Source organism: Aulonocara sp. 'chitande type north' Nkhata Bay, linkage group LG7 (genome assembly GCF_057382095.1).
Source record: "Aulonocara sp. 'chitande type north' Nkhata Bay isolate Kocher_YH1m ecotype deep benthic linkage group LG7, A_spYH_male_GT1.1, whole genome shotgun sequence".
NCBI classification, from domain to species: domain Eukaryota; kingdom Metazoa; phylum Chordata; class Actinopteri; order Cichliformes; family Cichlidae; genus Aulonocara; species Aulonocara sp. 'chitande type north' Nkhata Bay.
Genome location: NC_141350.1, coordinates 58,577,949 through 58,595,217, shown reverse-complemented (window position 1 = coordinate 58,595,217; position 17,269 = coordinate 58,577,949). Strand labels below are relative to the sequence as shown.

General features: G+C 38.7%; 1 protein-coding gene across 2 annotated transcripts; it reads left to right on the top strand.

Annotated features, from left to right (window-relative positions):
- Positions 1 to 913: 913 nt before the first annotated feature.
- Positions 914 to 16,315, top strand: fbxw2 (F-box and WD repeat domain containing 2). Of its 2 annotated transcripts, none has more exons than XM_086301639.1 (8): positions 914 to 1,374; positions 2,108 to 2,400; positions 3,449 to 3,671; positions 6,329 to 6,523; positions 11,239 to 11,372; positions 11,519 to 11,605; positions 11,722 to 11,891; positions 14,203 to 16,314. In XM_086301639.1, exons 2-8 carry the CDS (start codon positions 2,134 to 2,136, stop codon positions 14,489 to 14,491), a joined length of 1,365 nt encoding a protein of 454 aa, XP_086157765.1. In that variant the 5' UTR covers positions 914 to 1,374; positions 2,108 to 2,133; the 3' UTR covers positions 14,492 to 16,314. The 2 variants fall into 2 exon arrangements, with proteins under 2 accessions (XP_086157765.1, XP_086157764.1); XM_086301638.1 differs by lacking the exon at positions 914 to 1,374 and adding an exon at positions 1,389 to 1,778 and having other exon boundaries at positions 14,203 to 16,315.
- Positions 16,316 to 17,269: the final 954 nt, after the last annotated feature.

Below are 17,269 nucleotides of genomic sequence, written 5' to 3'. Positions count from 1 at the left end.
CATTTGCATTATCAAATGTACCAGCTGCATTTCAAACAGCAGTATGCAAATGCTACTAGTTGCCATAATCATAACCTCTTTAGAACAAGTCCTCTGTGTCTGTGTCATCCCATCCTAAGTGCTGACTTTGTTTTGTTCTTTGTGCTTCACTGTCCTGAGGATAGGTAATTTGACATATTTCTTCCAAATTAATTTCCTTGAATCCTAGCAGCCTAGCTGCCACATATCCATAACTCGGACACTTGAAACATCTCACTGGAGGGCTCTACCCCATCAAAGTGTAACTAATTCATCCCACATTATTTTCCTTAGTAGCATATCCTTCATTAGAGGTGAGGAGTACTGGGGTAGACCTTATACCATTCCTTGCTATCCTATGGAAGCTTGTTTCCACCACTAAAAATAAATAAATGCTATCTATAATAACTCGAAATTTTTTACTTATTTCGAGTTATGGATAGCGTTTTTTTAGTGACGGAATGAAGCTTCCATACATAACTAATGCATTCCTTTATGCTAAGATTTTCTTTTGGACTACTCGGTTCAATTTTTAATTTTATATTTGTCCACCAAGTGGTGCTACTTTTTACCATTCAAAGCCTGCAGCAAAATTTAACTTTTTCACTTTTTTTATTCGACTTTCTTCTCAAAATAGTATTTGTACTATTTTCCTCGAAATAGAGCTTTAATCTCGAAATTTCGACTTTATTCTCAAAATGATCAATAATATTTTGTTTTCTTAACGTGGCGCTATTACTCCGTCGTACTGATACTCCTTTTTTCTTTTAAAAAAAGGGTTCTGACTCTGGACACACCTACTCGCGCGAAAACCGGAAGTTAGTTAATCTATTTGTTTTCGTGCCAGCAGCATTGTCTTGCAGGCAAGTTGCGTCAAAAGAGGGAACGCTGAAAATAAAAATGCAAAAATGTTATAAAGTATAAGTATACTGAATATGCTGGCAAAGCTACTAAATATGCGGTTGTATATTGTTAAATGTTGCCCGTTGTTTTGAGATAAAAACTCTTACTTTGCCTCCTGTAAGATTAAACTGAGGGTGACAACGACCTCTTATGAAGGGGTAGCGTTTCCATTATATTATAGTTTCATGCTGTCAGAAGGTGCTATCGTTTTCCCCTGCTGCATGAAATATCTACACCATAGAGCTGTAACGAAGACTACCGTTACGTGTTTTACGTGTAATTCAAAATTAACAAAAACAAGCACTATCGTGGTTGTTAGCTAACCTCAACTACAAAACTAGCTTTCTTTGGAATCCGTTTAACTTGGTGGTTGCCAGATTAGCTTTCGACAGCTAACTTAGCGATGTGACCTAAACCGGGAAAGTGTTGATCCGGAAACTCCCTGCAACTCTGGTTGGTGGGCAATTTGAATTTCCAATTACAGTTATAAATCATTTAATAGCATATACTGTTCTCTAAGTATTTGAGTGTTTCCACTTGTAGCTAGTTTGCTCTAAACAATAACACTGCTACAGAGCTAACGTTAGCTACAAAAGTTGCTAGCTAGTCAGGCTAACTTACAACGAATGCACAAGCAGACACGGGAGCCCATAAAAGTGGCTTCCTTTAAATTTCAATTTTAAATAAGTGAAACATATACCCGAATGTACTTTATTTTACATTCATGTGTCGTTTTCAGGCTCGGAAGGCTTTATGAAGCCTGACGGAAAGCCTTCTGCAGCTTTGGTTATTAGCTACCCTGCTATGGCCGGATCGTAAACGCTGTATGAGTGAGGAGATGATGCTGGTTGATCCAGGTTAAATGTCTGAACCAGGGACACTTCTTAAATCATACATTTTGTACTGTTATTGTTCATGACCTTTCAGGGATTCAGAATTGGCGTCATTCATTCTTCAAGAGATTTAAATGTTAAGGGGTTGGAGGGGCTCAAACGTACTCTTTAAAAAAAAAAAAAAAAAAAAAAAAAAAAATATATATATATATATATATATATATATATGTATATATATATATATATATATTGCAATGACTGGAGGGCATGTTGAATCTGTCTCTGTGTATGATGAGTTTGGTAGTTTTCTCCTGACCAAATTGATGAGGTCGGACCCTGCATTATTCTTATAGCTCTTGCAGGTCGCTCTCATGTGCCCATGGAGAAGGCAGCATTTGAGGGGTGGCTGGAGTCAGTCTCTGCTACTTTCCTTACTCTAAATGACCAGCAGCGCAACCAGTCTTTGGACCACCTCATATCTTTAAGTGGTGCTGCTCAGCTCCGCCATCTCTCGAATGGACTAGAGACACTGCTGAAACGTGACTTTTTGCGCCTTCTTCCCTTGGAGTTGGCCTTCTACTTGCTGCGCTGGCTGGATCCTCAGACCTTGCTCACCTGCTGCCTAGTCTGCAAACAATGGAACAAGGTAATTCTAAAAGTTCCAGGCTCCTTGTTTATCTGACTTTCCTCAAGGAATGAACTGTAAAAGAAAATAATGATTACAAACATTCACAGTGAAATCTAATGCCTTCTTTCAGTTTTTGATAAAAGTGCAGCTATTAGCTTCTGAAAGAATTGTTTGGTTTGTAGAAGGTACTTATCTGTTATTATGCTGTCTATAGGTATCCATTTAATCCTCAATAACAACCTAAATCCAAAAATGCAGATATGACGGTTGTCCAGGCCCAAAGATACAGTCAATAGCTAAACTGACAGACATATACAGACAGTGATGTTGTTGCACTGATGTATGCCCACATATGAGCTTCACTGACAGTTCCAATTGTGATATATTCATGTTGTATTTTCAACATTGTTTTTCTTGGTTTACTGTATCTGTGAAAAAGAATAGTGTTTGTTCAGTGCTCTTGTGGAATACTCTTGAGATGGACATCATGTCAGCACTCTGGATTGATCTGTTGATGAATCTGTAATACTGTCACATTAAAAGTATAACATGTGGGAGCAAAAGCATACAAGACTGCGTTTTATGCACTAATTTTACACATTTATCATGTAGTGTTACTGGTCCAGCCCACTTAACATCAAAGTGGGCTGTATGTGGGGCCAGTGATGTAAAATGCTTGTGACATCTGTGTTTTGGGATGACTTTTGTTTCCTTGCATAAAAAGTGAACACATATTTAGATTACCAAGACTGTATACATTCTCATAGTTAGATGAATATGAACCTCTCCACCAAGTGGCATATACGTTATATATATTGTTGTTTGCATGGACTTTCTGATATGTTTGTTGAAATGTATAGATAATGATTATATGAAGCATGAGCAAAGTGAATTACAGGTGGAAATTTAATTGATTAAATCCGTCATACAGCTTAATTTTTGTGACACAGATGGATAATCAAGTTTTTAAGGATGTTTATTATTGATCCACAGAGCCTGACAACACTTGTTTCACATATCAACTATTCTTACTTTCTTTCTTTTTTTTCTTTTTTTTTTTTGGTAGGTGATAAACTCTTGCACTGAGGTGTGGCAGGGTGTGTGTCGGGAGCTAGGCTGGAAGACTGATGAGACCATTCAGGATGCATCACATTGGAAGGGGGTCTACCTGAAGGCTAAGCTGCGTATGATGCAGTTAAAGGATCAAGAAGCCTTTGAGACGTCATCACTTATTGGTCACAGTGCTCGAGTATATGCTCTTTATTACAAGGACGGCCTCCTCTGCACAGGTACCCCATGACTGTGTGTTCTGTCTTTATTAGAGTAGCAAAATATCAAATTGGTAGCTCTCAAACGTCTACGATAGAGTCATGACACAGTGCTGTACAGCTCATCAGTTTTATCCAGAGATATTTCTGTCAACCTCATAATACTAACACTCCTTTTAGTTTAACTTCACATCATGTCCTGAGAAATGTACCCATACACACATGAAAAACTGCAGTTTGAAAATAGCATTTAAACAAGTCTATCATCTGACATCTGTATAGACAAAAAGTAAATATAAAACTATTCACTGAATACACTAAAAATACTGATATATGATGTGTTTCAAAGGGTTAAAACCATTTCAATTTTCTCTTAAGCGCAATGGTAAGAGTTATAGTCATTTAAAGAGTGCTTATAAAATAGATCTGTCACCGGGCCTATGGTTTTTTTTTGTTTTTTGTTTTTTGTTTCTATTTAAAAAGGAATTTGATTTGGAAATTGTCATGACCATGGATTAACGTCCATGAGTACTATTAACAAGAGTTGGGAAATGTCTTCAATCTTAGCACACTCCTTAGTTCAGAGGTGACAGTTCACTTTTCACGTACAGCAGGGGAATTAATTGTTTGATCCCCTGCTGAATTCATAAATTACGTAGTATAAGGTCCAGCTTTTGGCATAGTGCTTTTGGCATAGACAAAGCACATTTCTTATACTCCGGACACATAAGATCTTACCATTGGTTTTCGTTTAGGAAGTAGTTGATCTCTCTCTCGCCTGGAACATTCTTTAGCTGTCTTCTGAGCTTTGACAAATGCACAGTTGCGATAACCACATTTACTCAGGGCCTCTTTGATATGATATCCGTTGTCTATGGGGATGGTGTTCACTTTGTGTTGTAGAGTCCTGATGTCACACAATTTGTGTTTGAGTGGATGATGATAGTCAAAACCTTAAAAACTGATTGGTATGTGTCAGTTTACAACTTTCAAATGTTCCCTGTTGTTCACGGTAATTTAAGTTCAAGAACACTACCACGTGATTTTGTCTTTCCTTCTGTGGTGAACCTGATGTGTTAATGTAATCAGTAAATTGTTGTACGTCTTGAAATTTGATTTTCACCCAGGAGTCATTCACATGCAATGCGTCCAGAAAGTATTCACAGTACTTCTCTTGTTCCGAAATGGATTTATATTTAAACTCTATACACCATACCCAATAATGGGTAAATGAAAAAAAAGTTTGCTTTTAATGATTATAGATTTATTCAAAATCTATAATTTAAATATATGCATATGAGAGGATGTCTGGACTATGCTTTTATTGCAGAATTTTTAATAGTACTCAAATTGGACTTTGATCAGTTTGATAAATTTGCATATTAATGATCATGAAACTGCACTTGTGGCTCAATGTTAGGTAATGATGCTAGTTCATGGTTGATATTTGTTATGCACCTGTACAATCTATATAATCTTGAGGAAACCTTATACAGAAAACAGAAGTCACTTGAATGAGTGATCAGAGGTTTCACCTACTGGAAATTCGTAGTGCAGATAAACAGAATTAACTTTCTGGGATTTCATTACTAGGAATATTAAGCATACAACATGATATCTCTTTTCTATCATCAGCAAGTTTCTCTGACGGGTTCCTGGCCTTAAGATCTTAAAACCACACCTTAATTTGTCCTCTACTGTTTCCATTAACTACCATTTCCAATAGGAAATGGTAGTTAATGGAAACTTTACAACTTAGGAAGCTGCTACCTGAAATACTTTGCCAACTTCTTACACCCCAAACAACACACACACATACTGCATTGATGGTTTCATATGCTTTTTATTTTACATTTCATATTCCAACACAGTTTTTCCATTCTCTGCACCCTTGTAGGAAGAGGCTGACTTTCACTCAGGTTCATAGTTATCATAAAAACACTTTTTCTTTGAGTCTGTTTTAGCTACTGTTGGTTCTTCTTTGGAAGTTTGATAGATAAAATAGAGACGAGAGAGTTACTAGGAAAAAAGATAGGCGTGTGAGTTATCCTCTCTTGTCTTGTATCTACATTTGTCTTGCTTAAAGTGATATATAAATGATAACTAGGGCAGCCCTAATCCAAACCTACCTGGCCGTGTGTGAAACAGAAATTGCACCTTAACCCTAACAACTGTTTGTGCCGTTGTTGCCAGCAAGAACTGCACTAAAGTATTTGGGATAACTGTTTTTTGTCTTGTTGTATTTAAAAAAAACAAAAAAAAACCCACACAATTGGTAGTGGACTTGCTCGTGCGTTTCAGATCATTGTCCTGCCGCATAACTTGAGTGCCCTTGCTTCAGGGCCCAAAGTATGACAAACATGCAAAAAATAAAAACTAAGACATATACTTGTTAATGGTACTGTATAGGTTGCTGTTGTTGTTGTTTTTTCATCTGTATCACATTATGGCACAGTAGTTTCTACCAGTAGCACACTCATAAGGGTTGTTTTGAGTATACCCAGTTTTGTCTTCTTTCATGCAGACCATGTCTGGAATAGGTGTGGAAGCATTGTTTGTAATGTTTGTTTCATTCTCAGTGTGTGAGGGCTTGTACATGTTGAGCCTTCTATATACACTCATGTAGGTTGAACCTGTCACTACAGCAGTAACACTGATGGTTTTTACTTGTTTTTCAGGATCTGACGATCTCTCTGCCAAATTATGGGATGTGCGTACTGGACAGTGCATTTATGGAATTCAGACACACACCTGTGCCACAGTAAAATTTGATGAACAGAAGCTGGTGACTGGGTCCTTTGACAACACTATTGCATGCTGGGAGTGGAGTACAGGGGCTAAAATCCAGCAATTCCGTGGCCACACAGGAGCAGGTTGGTTTCAGTGTTGAGCAATTATGTCCTTATCTAGAATAGGAAGCATATTAATGCTAGAGGAGAGGCAGATAACATGTGGTCAATAGCGAAACGGTCAACTTTGCATGGAAGAAGCGTTATTTTTAGTATTTTATGTTATCTCTTTGTGACAGTGCTTTATATGGCAAGGGAACTTTAAAATCTGTCAAAACAAAGGCATTAAAAAAGTCTGATTAGGCAAGAAACACAAGTCCACAGACAGTTTTGAAACAAACCTAAAAGGAAATGGCAAAAAATATAACCCAACTGTCTGTGCACATTTCTGTACACTGTGGAATATTTAGCAGTCATCTGCCACCAAGTTTGGGGATTAAAAAGAGTAATTCAGTTCAATTCAATTTTATTTATATAGCGCCAAATCACAACAAAAGTCGCCTCAAGGCGCTTCATAGATACAGAGAAAAACCCAACAATCATATGACCCCCTATGAGCCAGCACTTTGGCGACAGTGGGAAGGAAAAACTCCCTTTTAACAGGAAGAAACCTCCGGCAGAACCAGGCTCAGGGAGGGGCGGCCATCTGCTGCGACCGGTTGGGGTGAGAGAAGGAAGACAGGATAAAAGACATGCTGTGGAAGAGAGACAGAGGTTAATAACAGATATGATTCAATGCAGAGAGGTCTGTTAACACATAGTGAGTGAGAAAGGTGACTGGAAAGGAAAAACTCAATGCATCATGGGGATCCCCCGGCAGCCTACGTCTATTGCAGCATAATTAAGGGAGGATTCAGGGTCACCTGGTCCAGCCCTAACTATATGCTTTAGCAAAAAGGAAAGTTTGAAGCCTAATCTTAAAAGTAGAGATAGTGTCTGTCTCCCGAATCCAAACTGGAAGCTGGTTCCACAGAAGAGGGGCCTGAAAACTGAAGGCTCTCCCTCCCATTCTACTTTTAAATACTCTAGAAACAACAAGTAGGCCTGCAGAGCGAGAGTGAAGTGCTCTAATAGGGTGATATGGTACTACAAGGTCATTAAGATAAGATGGGGCCTGATTATTTAAGACCTTGTATGTGAGGAGCGGGATTTTGAATTCAATTCTGGATTTAACAGGAAGCCAATGAAGGGAAGCCAAAACAGGAGAAATATGCTCTCTCTTTCTAGTCCCTGTCAGAACTCTTGCTGCAGCATTTTGGATTAGCTGAAGGCTTTTCAGCGAGTTTTTTGGACATCCTGATAATAATGAATTACAGTAGTCCAGCCTGGAAGTAATAAATGCATGAACTAGTTTTTCAGCGTCACTCTGAGACAGGATATTTCTAATTTTAGAGATGTTGCGCAAATGGAAGAACACAGTCTTACATATTTGTTTAATATGTGCGTTGAAGGACATATCCTGGTCAAAAATCACTCCAAGGTTCCTCACAGCGTTACTGGAGGCCAAGGTAATGCCATCCAGAGTAAGAATCTGGTTAGACACCATATTTCTAAGATTTTCAGGGCCGAGTACAATAACCTCAGTTTTATCTGAATTAAGAAGCAGAAAGTTAGCGGCCATCCAGATTTTTATGTCTTTAAGACATTCCTGCAGTCTAACTAATTGGTGTGTGCTATCTGGCTTCATGGACAGATAGAGCTGGGTGTCATCTGCATAGCAGTGAAAATGTATGCTATGTCTTCTAATGATGCTGCCTAAGGGAAGCATGTATAATGTAAACAGAATTGGTCCTAGCACTGAACCCTGTGGAACTCCATAATTAACCTCAGTGTGTGAAGAGGACTCTCCATTTACATGCACAAATTGGAGTCTATTAGATAGATATGATACAAACCACTGCAGCGCAGTACCTGTAATACCTACAGCATGTTCTAATCGCTCTAATAGGATATTATGGTCAACAGTATCGAATGCTGCACTAAGGTCTAGCAGGACAAGCACAGAGATGAGTCCACTGTCAGAGGCCATAAGAAGATCATTTGTAACCTTCACTAAAGCTGTTTCTGTGCTGTGATGAGCTCTGAAACCTGACTGAAACTCTTCAAATAAGCCATCCCTCTGCAGATGATCTGTTAGCTGTTTGACAACTACTCTTTCAAGGATTTTTGATATGAAAGGAAGGTTGGCTTATAATTAGCTAAGACTGCTGGGTCTAGAGATGGCTTTTTGAGTAAAGGTTTAACTACAGCCAGTTTGAAGGCCTGTGGTACATAGCCGATTATTAGAGATAGGTTGATCATATTTAAGATTGAAGAATTAATTAATGGCAGGACTTCTTTGAGCAGTTTTGTAGGAATGGGGTCTAAAAGACACGTTGATGGTTTGGAGGAAGTAATTATTGAAGTTAACTCAGAAAGATCAATTGGAGAAAAAGAGTCTAACTTAACATCAATGGTACTAAGAGTAGCTGTAGATAATATTACATCTGTGGGATGATTATTGGTAATTTTTTCTCTAATGATAAAAATTTTATTTGTGAAGAAGTTCATGAAGTCATTACTAGTTACCGTTAAAGGGATGGTTGGCTCAACAGAGCTCTGACTTTTTGTCAGCCTGGCTACAGTGCTGAAGAGAAACCTGGGGTTGTTCTTATTTTCTTCAATCAGTGATGAATAGTAAGATGTTCTGGCTTTGCGGAGGGCTTTCTTATAAAGCAGAAAACTATTTCTCCAGGCTAAATGATGATCTTCTACATTTGTGACACGCCATTTCCTCTCCAGATTATGAGTCATCTGCTTTAGGCTACGTGTTTGAGAATTATACCACGGAGTCAGGTACTTCTGATTAGAGACTAGAGCTGGGCGATAGAACGATAACGATATGTATCGCGATATAACTTTTACTCGATAGAGAAATTAAGCTATCGCGATAGACCTCGCCGCTCTTGTCCTCTTAAAAAAAAAAAAAAAGTCAGCCAATCCAAATTAAGTAGCCCAGAGCCGAACCAATCACAGCCGCAGCGTCACGTCGCGTGACTTGTTACATACAGCACAAGTGCCAAGCTGCACGTGTGTTTGTTTGGGAAGCAGCCAGCGGGTAATGGAGCCAGCGCGTAATGGAGGAAATGAGTGTGCCGACTAGAAAAATCAACCGAGCGTGACCGAAGCGAAAACAGATGATGGTTCCAATGCCGGAGAGATTGTCGAACGGAAGAGCCATAGAAGTTCCGTAGTGTGAAGGTATTTCGGCTATTTCAAGTCTGACAAAAAACAGAGTAGCGTGCACTGTAAATTGTGCCGAAAGCAAGTCTGGAAATACAATAAACTGGTGCATGCGTCACACTGTGCGCCACGTTATTGTTTCGGTGAAATGAATTTCTACAATACTGTTAATTCTACTCTCTGCAGTGTTTAAATGCTTACATATACACACAGTTACTGTCCGTCCACACATACGACTCGGTTCTGCTTCTATGCCCCAGCTTTGTTTACTTTTTCCCACCGAGGCTTCTAGACTTCTGATTGGCCAACATTTCTGCACGGTTAGGAATCTAGCGCCACCTGCTGCTTTGGCATGTTCATAGCAGCGTTTTCCTTCATTTCTGCCTTTATGTGTGGACGGGATTATTTTTTAAAACGAAAACGGAAAATCTCCGTTTTCAAAAATACCCGTGTACGTGTGGACGTAGCCTCAGTCTCTGACTGGAAGCGCTAATTCGTCATTCGGCTTTTGTCAGACTAAAGTAACTGTTAAAACTGTTTGAAAAGCTAAGCTATACAACAAGGAGAGATTGAGAATTTCCTTTTAGTTCTCAGTTTATTTGATATTGACAAAAGTTAGTCAGTTTTGTCTGTTCTTCTGTAAAACAAACTAAGATTTATTTTTAGAATTAATATTTTGTTTCTAAGTGGAATTGACAATTTAGTCTGTTTCGTTTGTTCTATTTTGAAACTTAAACGCTTTAGCGGCTGCCTTTTGTGTAGTTTGCAATATTTGCCTTTATTTATCTGAAAAAGTCTCATGTTCCTTAAGTACATCTACCCTGTTGAACTTATTATGAGAAATAAATATTTAAATCAAAACAAGCTGCTGATTATTTCACATTTTACTTGTGAGCAACGGCACATTTAAATCTTACAAATATAGTTATTTGGCTTATATCGTGATAGATATCGTTATCGACTGAAATGAAAAAAACATATCGTGATATGAAAAAATCTCATATCGCCCAGCTCTATTAGAGACCTTAGTTTTCACTGGAGCTACAGTATCCAGAGTCGTACGTAGTGAGGAGGTGAAATTATTAACAAGATAATCGACCTCTGATGGGGTAGCGTTCAGATAGCTGCTCTGCTCTGTGTTGGTACAGGGCATTGAAGATGATAACAGTGGGTGGATTATATTCTTAAACTTAGTTACAGCGCTTTCAGAAAAACATCTACTTTGATAAAGTCTACTCTCCACTGCTGTGTAATCAATTATTGTAAATGTAAATGTTATCAGGAAATGATCAGACAGGAGAGGGTTTTCAGGAAACACTGTTAAATGTTCAGTTTCTATGCCATATGCCAGAGTAGAGAGATGGAGTACACTGAAACAGTCACTGGTGGATTCAAGAGCTTTTGTAAAGATGAGGGTTATCAAGAATGGGACAGTTCCATTTTTGTTATACTAGTGGAACTTCTCCTAGGCAAAGCTTGGTATTATCTGCCAACAAGAATAGCTACATGTTTAATGTGTGCGACAGCTCCTAACTGTGTGTGTGTGTGCGCGCGCATGTGTATGTGCACGTGTGCAGTTTTCAGTGTCGACTACAATGATGAGCTGGATGTACTTGTCAGCGGCTCTGCAGACTTCTCAGTGAAGGTCTGGGCTTTATCTGCTGGTGCCTGTCTCAACACGCTGACTGGACACACTGAGTGGGTAACAAAGGTCAGAATTTTATGGGTTTTTTTGTCTGAGTTTGTGTGAAACTTATTTCCATTACTTCAATTACTGGCAGGAAATAACCAATCTTAATGTTTTTTGTTTGTTGTTGTTTTAAAGATGTGAAACTTTTGTTGATTTTCTGTTATCAGGTGATACTACAGAAGAGTGAAGTGGAATCAATGGTGCACAGTCCTGGTGATTACATTCTCCTCAGTGCTGACAAGTATGAGATTAAGGTAATGTTCCCTTTCATAGTTAATGTGTTTTAAAGGAAAACGACTTGTTCATCATACATGACCTGCTATATCTAAAGAGTCCATAAGATGGAGCCAGTCCTGTGTTTTGTGTACAGGTATGGCCTTTAGGCCGAGAGATCAACTGCAAGTGTTTAAAGACACTGTCGGTGTCAGAGGACCGCAGCATCAGCCTCCAACCTCGCCTGCAGTTTGATGGACGCTACATCATATGCAGCTCTGACCTCGGAGTCTATCAGTGGGATTTTGCCAGTTTTGAGATTCTCAGGTAAAATAGGTTGCATAATTTTAGAAAACATGCAGGTGCCTAGTATGAAGTAGGAACAGAAAATGCAGTGGTTCGTACTGTTGAGTTTCACTCCCCCATCAGACCGGGCCCTTTTTGTGTGGAGTTTGCATGTTCTCCCTGTGTTTGCGTTTTGTTTTCTCCAGGTAATCCGGTTTCCTCCTGCAGTTCCTCCGTGAGTGGTTGTCTATCTCTCTGTGTTAGCCCTGTGACAAACTGGCAATCTGTCCAGGGTGTACCTTGCATCTCGCCCTGTGATAGCTGGGATAGGCTCCAGCTCTTCTGCAACCCTCATAAGGATAAGCACAAGAGGATGGATGGATAGAGAAAATCAAATAAAACTACAGCATACAAAAAGCTAGTTAAAAACTGAAGTAACCAAGGAAAGTGTCCGTCGATCACCTTGTTCACATTTCCTTCCCAAGATGTCCATATGACATTCTTTTGGGATTTTAAAGTTGTAAGATCATGAGGGTTGTACTAAAGTGGAGGAAATAATTATTTGATCACCTGTTCAATTTGTATTGATGACAAGGCTGTAACCCTGAAATTCAGATTATAATTCCATTCATCCATTCTCTTCAGTTTAACATTTTCAGGGTCGCGGGGGGACTGGAGTCCATCCCTGCTGTCTTATGGCGAGAGGCAGGGTACACTCTGGAAAGGTCGCTAGTTTGTCACAGGGCTAACACATAGAGACTGGTTAGGAAAAGCTTTGTGTCATAAGCACAACATCAGAAAAAATGCAACATGTAAAACCGACCCAAATTGACCACTGACATATTTTAGTGTGGTTTATCCATCAGTTTGCTTTTGTTCTAGATTTAACTGCCAGTTCTCTATCAGCAATTATGGCGTGTAAGGGGAAATTTGATAACATACCGAATTCTAGTTCCAAATTTGTTATTGATATTTGTTTTGTTGGCACCCCTCTGAAATTCCTGAACCTCTAAAAAATCCTGTTTGATTGAAAAGTAGCCTGATTAGAGTAGGATGAATCAGCATCCCCAAGTCATACTGTTAGAATCCTCGAAGCATAAGCCGAAGAGTGGCAGCAGTCTTTGACTCCAGTTAAATAATCAACCAAAGACCCAAGCAGAGTTGTAATTAACTTGAAAGGCTAAATCTTAGCCTTGTACATTGTAACTGGAAAACTCACAACGTTATTTGTTGTATATCATTCTCCTGGCCTTTACTCAGTTTCCATCTGAATTCTCAGACTTTTATCTTATTTAGTACTCAGGTCAGGTAAAGTGATTAATATGGGTGATTTTAATATTCATGTATATCAGGGGTGTCCAACTCCAGGCCTCAAGGGCCAGTGTCCTGCAGGTTTTGGATGTGTCCTTGATCCAACACTGCTGATTTAAATGGCTAAATGACCTCCTCAACATGTCTTGAAGTTCTCCAGAGGCCTGGTAATGAACTAATCATTTGATTCAGTTGTGTTGACCCAGGGTGATGTCTAAAACCTGCAGGACACCAGCCCTTGAAGCCTGGAGTTGGGCACCCCTGTTGTAGATGCTGAGCACACTACACAACACTATATTTAATCTGTTATTAGACTCAGGTGACTTCCATCAAAATGCATATGAGACCACCCACCACTTAAATCATACTCAAGAAATCCCTTTTTAATAAAATTTCGATTTACTATAATTGATTGCACAACAGTGGGGAATATGTTTCATTACAGTAGATGTGTTTCTGAAAGTGGTGTAACTAAGTTCAAATGTAATTCCTCCACTGTTAACATTTTCAATGCTGTGTGCCAACACAATGCAGAACAGCTACCTAAACTGTACTCGCACAGAGGTTGATTATCTTGCCAATAGTGTTACATCCTCACTGTGTACGACGATGGATACTGTGGCTCTTCTGAAAAAGCCTTAAATCAGAAGTGCTCGACTCCCTGGTGTGACTCACAAATGTACAGTAATAAGGTCCCATCTTAAACACCTCATATCACCACCCCTTTAATCTTAGATTCCTGACTTAGTTGTAGTTCCAAGAGTATTTAAAAGTAGCATGGGAGGTAGAGCCTTTAGCTTTCAGGCCCCTTTTCTGTGGATTCAGTTCCAATTTGGATTTGGGTAACATAATTTTATGATTATACTTAAAACAAATGTGTAGACCATTATGCTATAGAGCATCTATAGAGCATCTATAGAGCATCTAGCATCTAGTTGTTGTTGTTGTTTTTTAAACTCTTTGCATGTACAATCAGAGCAAACTCATGAGTAACCGATTATATTTTGGCAACTTTAAATGCAGCTTATCTTTATTTTCCCAGGGTGATAAAAATGCAAGATCCAGCCAACCTGTCCCTGCTCAGCTTTGGTGAAGTGTTTGCGCTTCTTTTTGACAACCACTTCTTGTATGTGATGGACCTGAGGACAGAGGCTATCTCAGGCCGTTGGCCTCTACCAGCGTATAGAAAATCCAAGCGAGGATCCAGCTTTCTGGCCGGCGTGACCTCTTGGCTTAACGGTTTGGATGGGGGCAATGACTCTGGACTGGTGTTTGCCACCAGCATGCCAGACCATAGCATTCACTTAGTACTGTGGAAGGAGAACGGATAAACACAGACAGGGTCAGTGTACCTGAGACTGCTAGAATATGAGCTGCGTCATGCATGCTCTGGAATATATCAACCCTAACTGCCAAGATAGATCATACATGGACCAAAGCATTTTCTTTTTAGCCATTTTTTCTTCAGCATACAGTCATCCTCTAGAAACCCACATGAGCACTCACAGTTGGAAATGGAAGATGAAGAAATCATTTTTCTGACCTTGTACAATCGTTCCTGATTTCTAAAGAAGCCTGAAAACCTTTCACTGGTTTTCTTATCTTGGACAAAGAAGAAAAACAGACTTAGTGTGAAGACCAGTAATTGCTAATAGTTGGCCCCCAGAATAAATACCATCATAGAAATTCTCCTGTGATGGCCTCAGCTGTGAAAGAGGAAATGTGTTAGGCAGTTTTGCAGTGTGTGATTGGGTGTTATTTCTGGGTGAACTTTTATAAACACTATTAGGTCATGTTGCATGCACCAAGAGCACATCCATTGTCAAGCCAGTCTCCACACTGACCTGCTTAAATATTGGTCTCCATCAGGAAAAGCAGGGTTGCCTTAAACCAGTGGTTTTTGAACTTCCTCTGGTATTCCTCCTTTCAGAATTTGCAGAAAGTTGACACTCAAGTCTGTCTCACCCTGCAAGAAAATAAACTAAAGTCTGACACATATATATATATATGTATATATGTGTATATATATGTATATATGTGTATATATGTGTCAGACTTTAGTTTATTTTCTTTGCATAAATTTTGTCATTTAACTTGGTTTGACACCATATTTTCCGCTGGTTGTCCACACCTCGAATTACGAGAGCCACTGCAGTAAACACAGCAACTGTTTTGAAATAAGATGGGAATATAAAGATTAACACCACTTAACTGCGTGTTTAAGTGACATTTTTGCTGAATTGGTGTATATGTATACAATGTACAATATTGGGCGTTTTCACTAAATTCCACTGAAGATTATATGATAAGAGGTTTCAGTGTCAGCTTGAGTGAGTTGGGGTGCCTTTTCAGTTCATTTGATGTTAAAAACTAGAAGTCCTGGTAACTTTGGCACATTGCAGTGTTGTTACATTGTTCTTTTCTTTTGATATTTTTGTACTTGATATACTCTCAGTCTCAGATGTCTGGATTTTTATTGCTACTGCCTGGCATAAATTTCTTGGGGAACAAATGAGAAATTGACTATTCAACATCAATTTTATTTTTGTGAAAGGTCTCAATATTTCACACAGCTGAGATAGTGACTTCTGCCAAACTGACTATTTTAAATTTCAAAAGGAGTTTTGACCAGTTTTTCCATAATGTAAATTCTGTTAAACGTGCCTCATTCTATGTCACCTTTTTATTATCCCCCACTTTTCATTGTCTTTTTTTGGCACTGGCAGGCCTTATATGACCATGGATCAGAGTGCATTCACCAGACTTGATTTATGAGATTTAATTCATTATTAATGATCTTTTTCTTGTATCCTCACATGGATGAATGTACACAGCACACTTACAGACTGCTTTTAGATTAACACTTCCAGTCCAATTAAAACAATACCGCTATACTGTATTCTGACTGTTGTCTTGACCGTTACAACACATTTAAAACCCAGTAACATGACTTGTAAATAAAGTGAAAAATGTGAAATAAGAAAATTTCTATGTTCATGTACCTTTCAGAGTTGGTTTCATTGCATTTAAGCACTTAGATCACAAATTATTTTGCTCATCTGTAATCATTCTTTGGTTACTTGCACCTATCTATAATCTGCTTCAGTTCTGCAGTCCTTCAAATAAATAATGTAGCAGATGCATCTGTTTGTGTTTTATCATGCCAAAAATGGTGTATCCAGGCTTTTTTCCTGAAAGCTGAGTTTGTTAACCCAGAAAGAGCGCTAACCTAACCTGTATTTGACTCACTAATTCTGCACATCTAACCTGCTTGCAGGCAAGTTTTCTTCAGCAAGCTCTGACTCCTCCCCTTCTTCTGCACCTGAACTAATTGACTCTGGGTTTAACTTTTGCGTTCATACAGATATCAAAGGAAATGGCGGTTTACAATTAATTTGCCAAAGTTTACAACTTTGTAAACTTGTAGTCCTATTTAGATATTAGAGTTGCGTTATGTGTTTACCATGAGGTAATTTATAATTAGTTATTGAATTGAAAGGCTGACATCACTCAGTGGACATGGATTTTTTTTTAAAGGCACAGGAGATCTATAAAATCTATAGGTTACATCTTCCTAACACTGGGCGAAAGGGTTCCCTGGAAATATTAAAATAAAACTGATTGCAAACTGCAACATTTAGATTCAGTTCCAACTTTTAGATAAATTAGTTTTTTCACTGTTTGCCAGTTTAAATGTTAAATTAGCTTTACTGACATCAACATAACATTGTGAAGTTTGTTTGTTTTTTCAGGTTTTCTGTCCCAAAAAGGCAGATGCAAGTTGGTTCAATCAACATCATCATCATGGTTGCTAAACCTGCTTTCTAGAACTAGAAAGAAAAAACATATTTCTCATATACTGGCTTTTCTTCGTTGGCTCCTTGTTAAATCCAGAACTGAATTTTAAAGCCTTCTCATTAAATATGAGGTCCTGAATATCCAGGCCCTTATCTTACCTCAAAGACCTCATAGTACGGTATTACCCCAATAGAGCACTAAGCTCTCAGATTGCAGGTTTGTGGTTCCTAGGGTATTTAAACATAGAATGGGAGGCAGAGCCTTCAGATTTCTTCTGTGGAACCAGCTCCCAGTTTTAATTTGGGTGACAG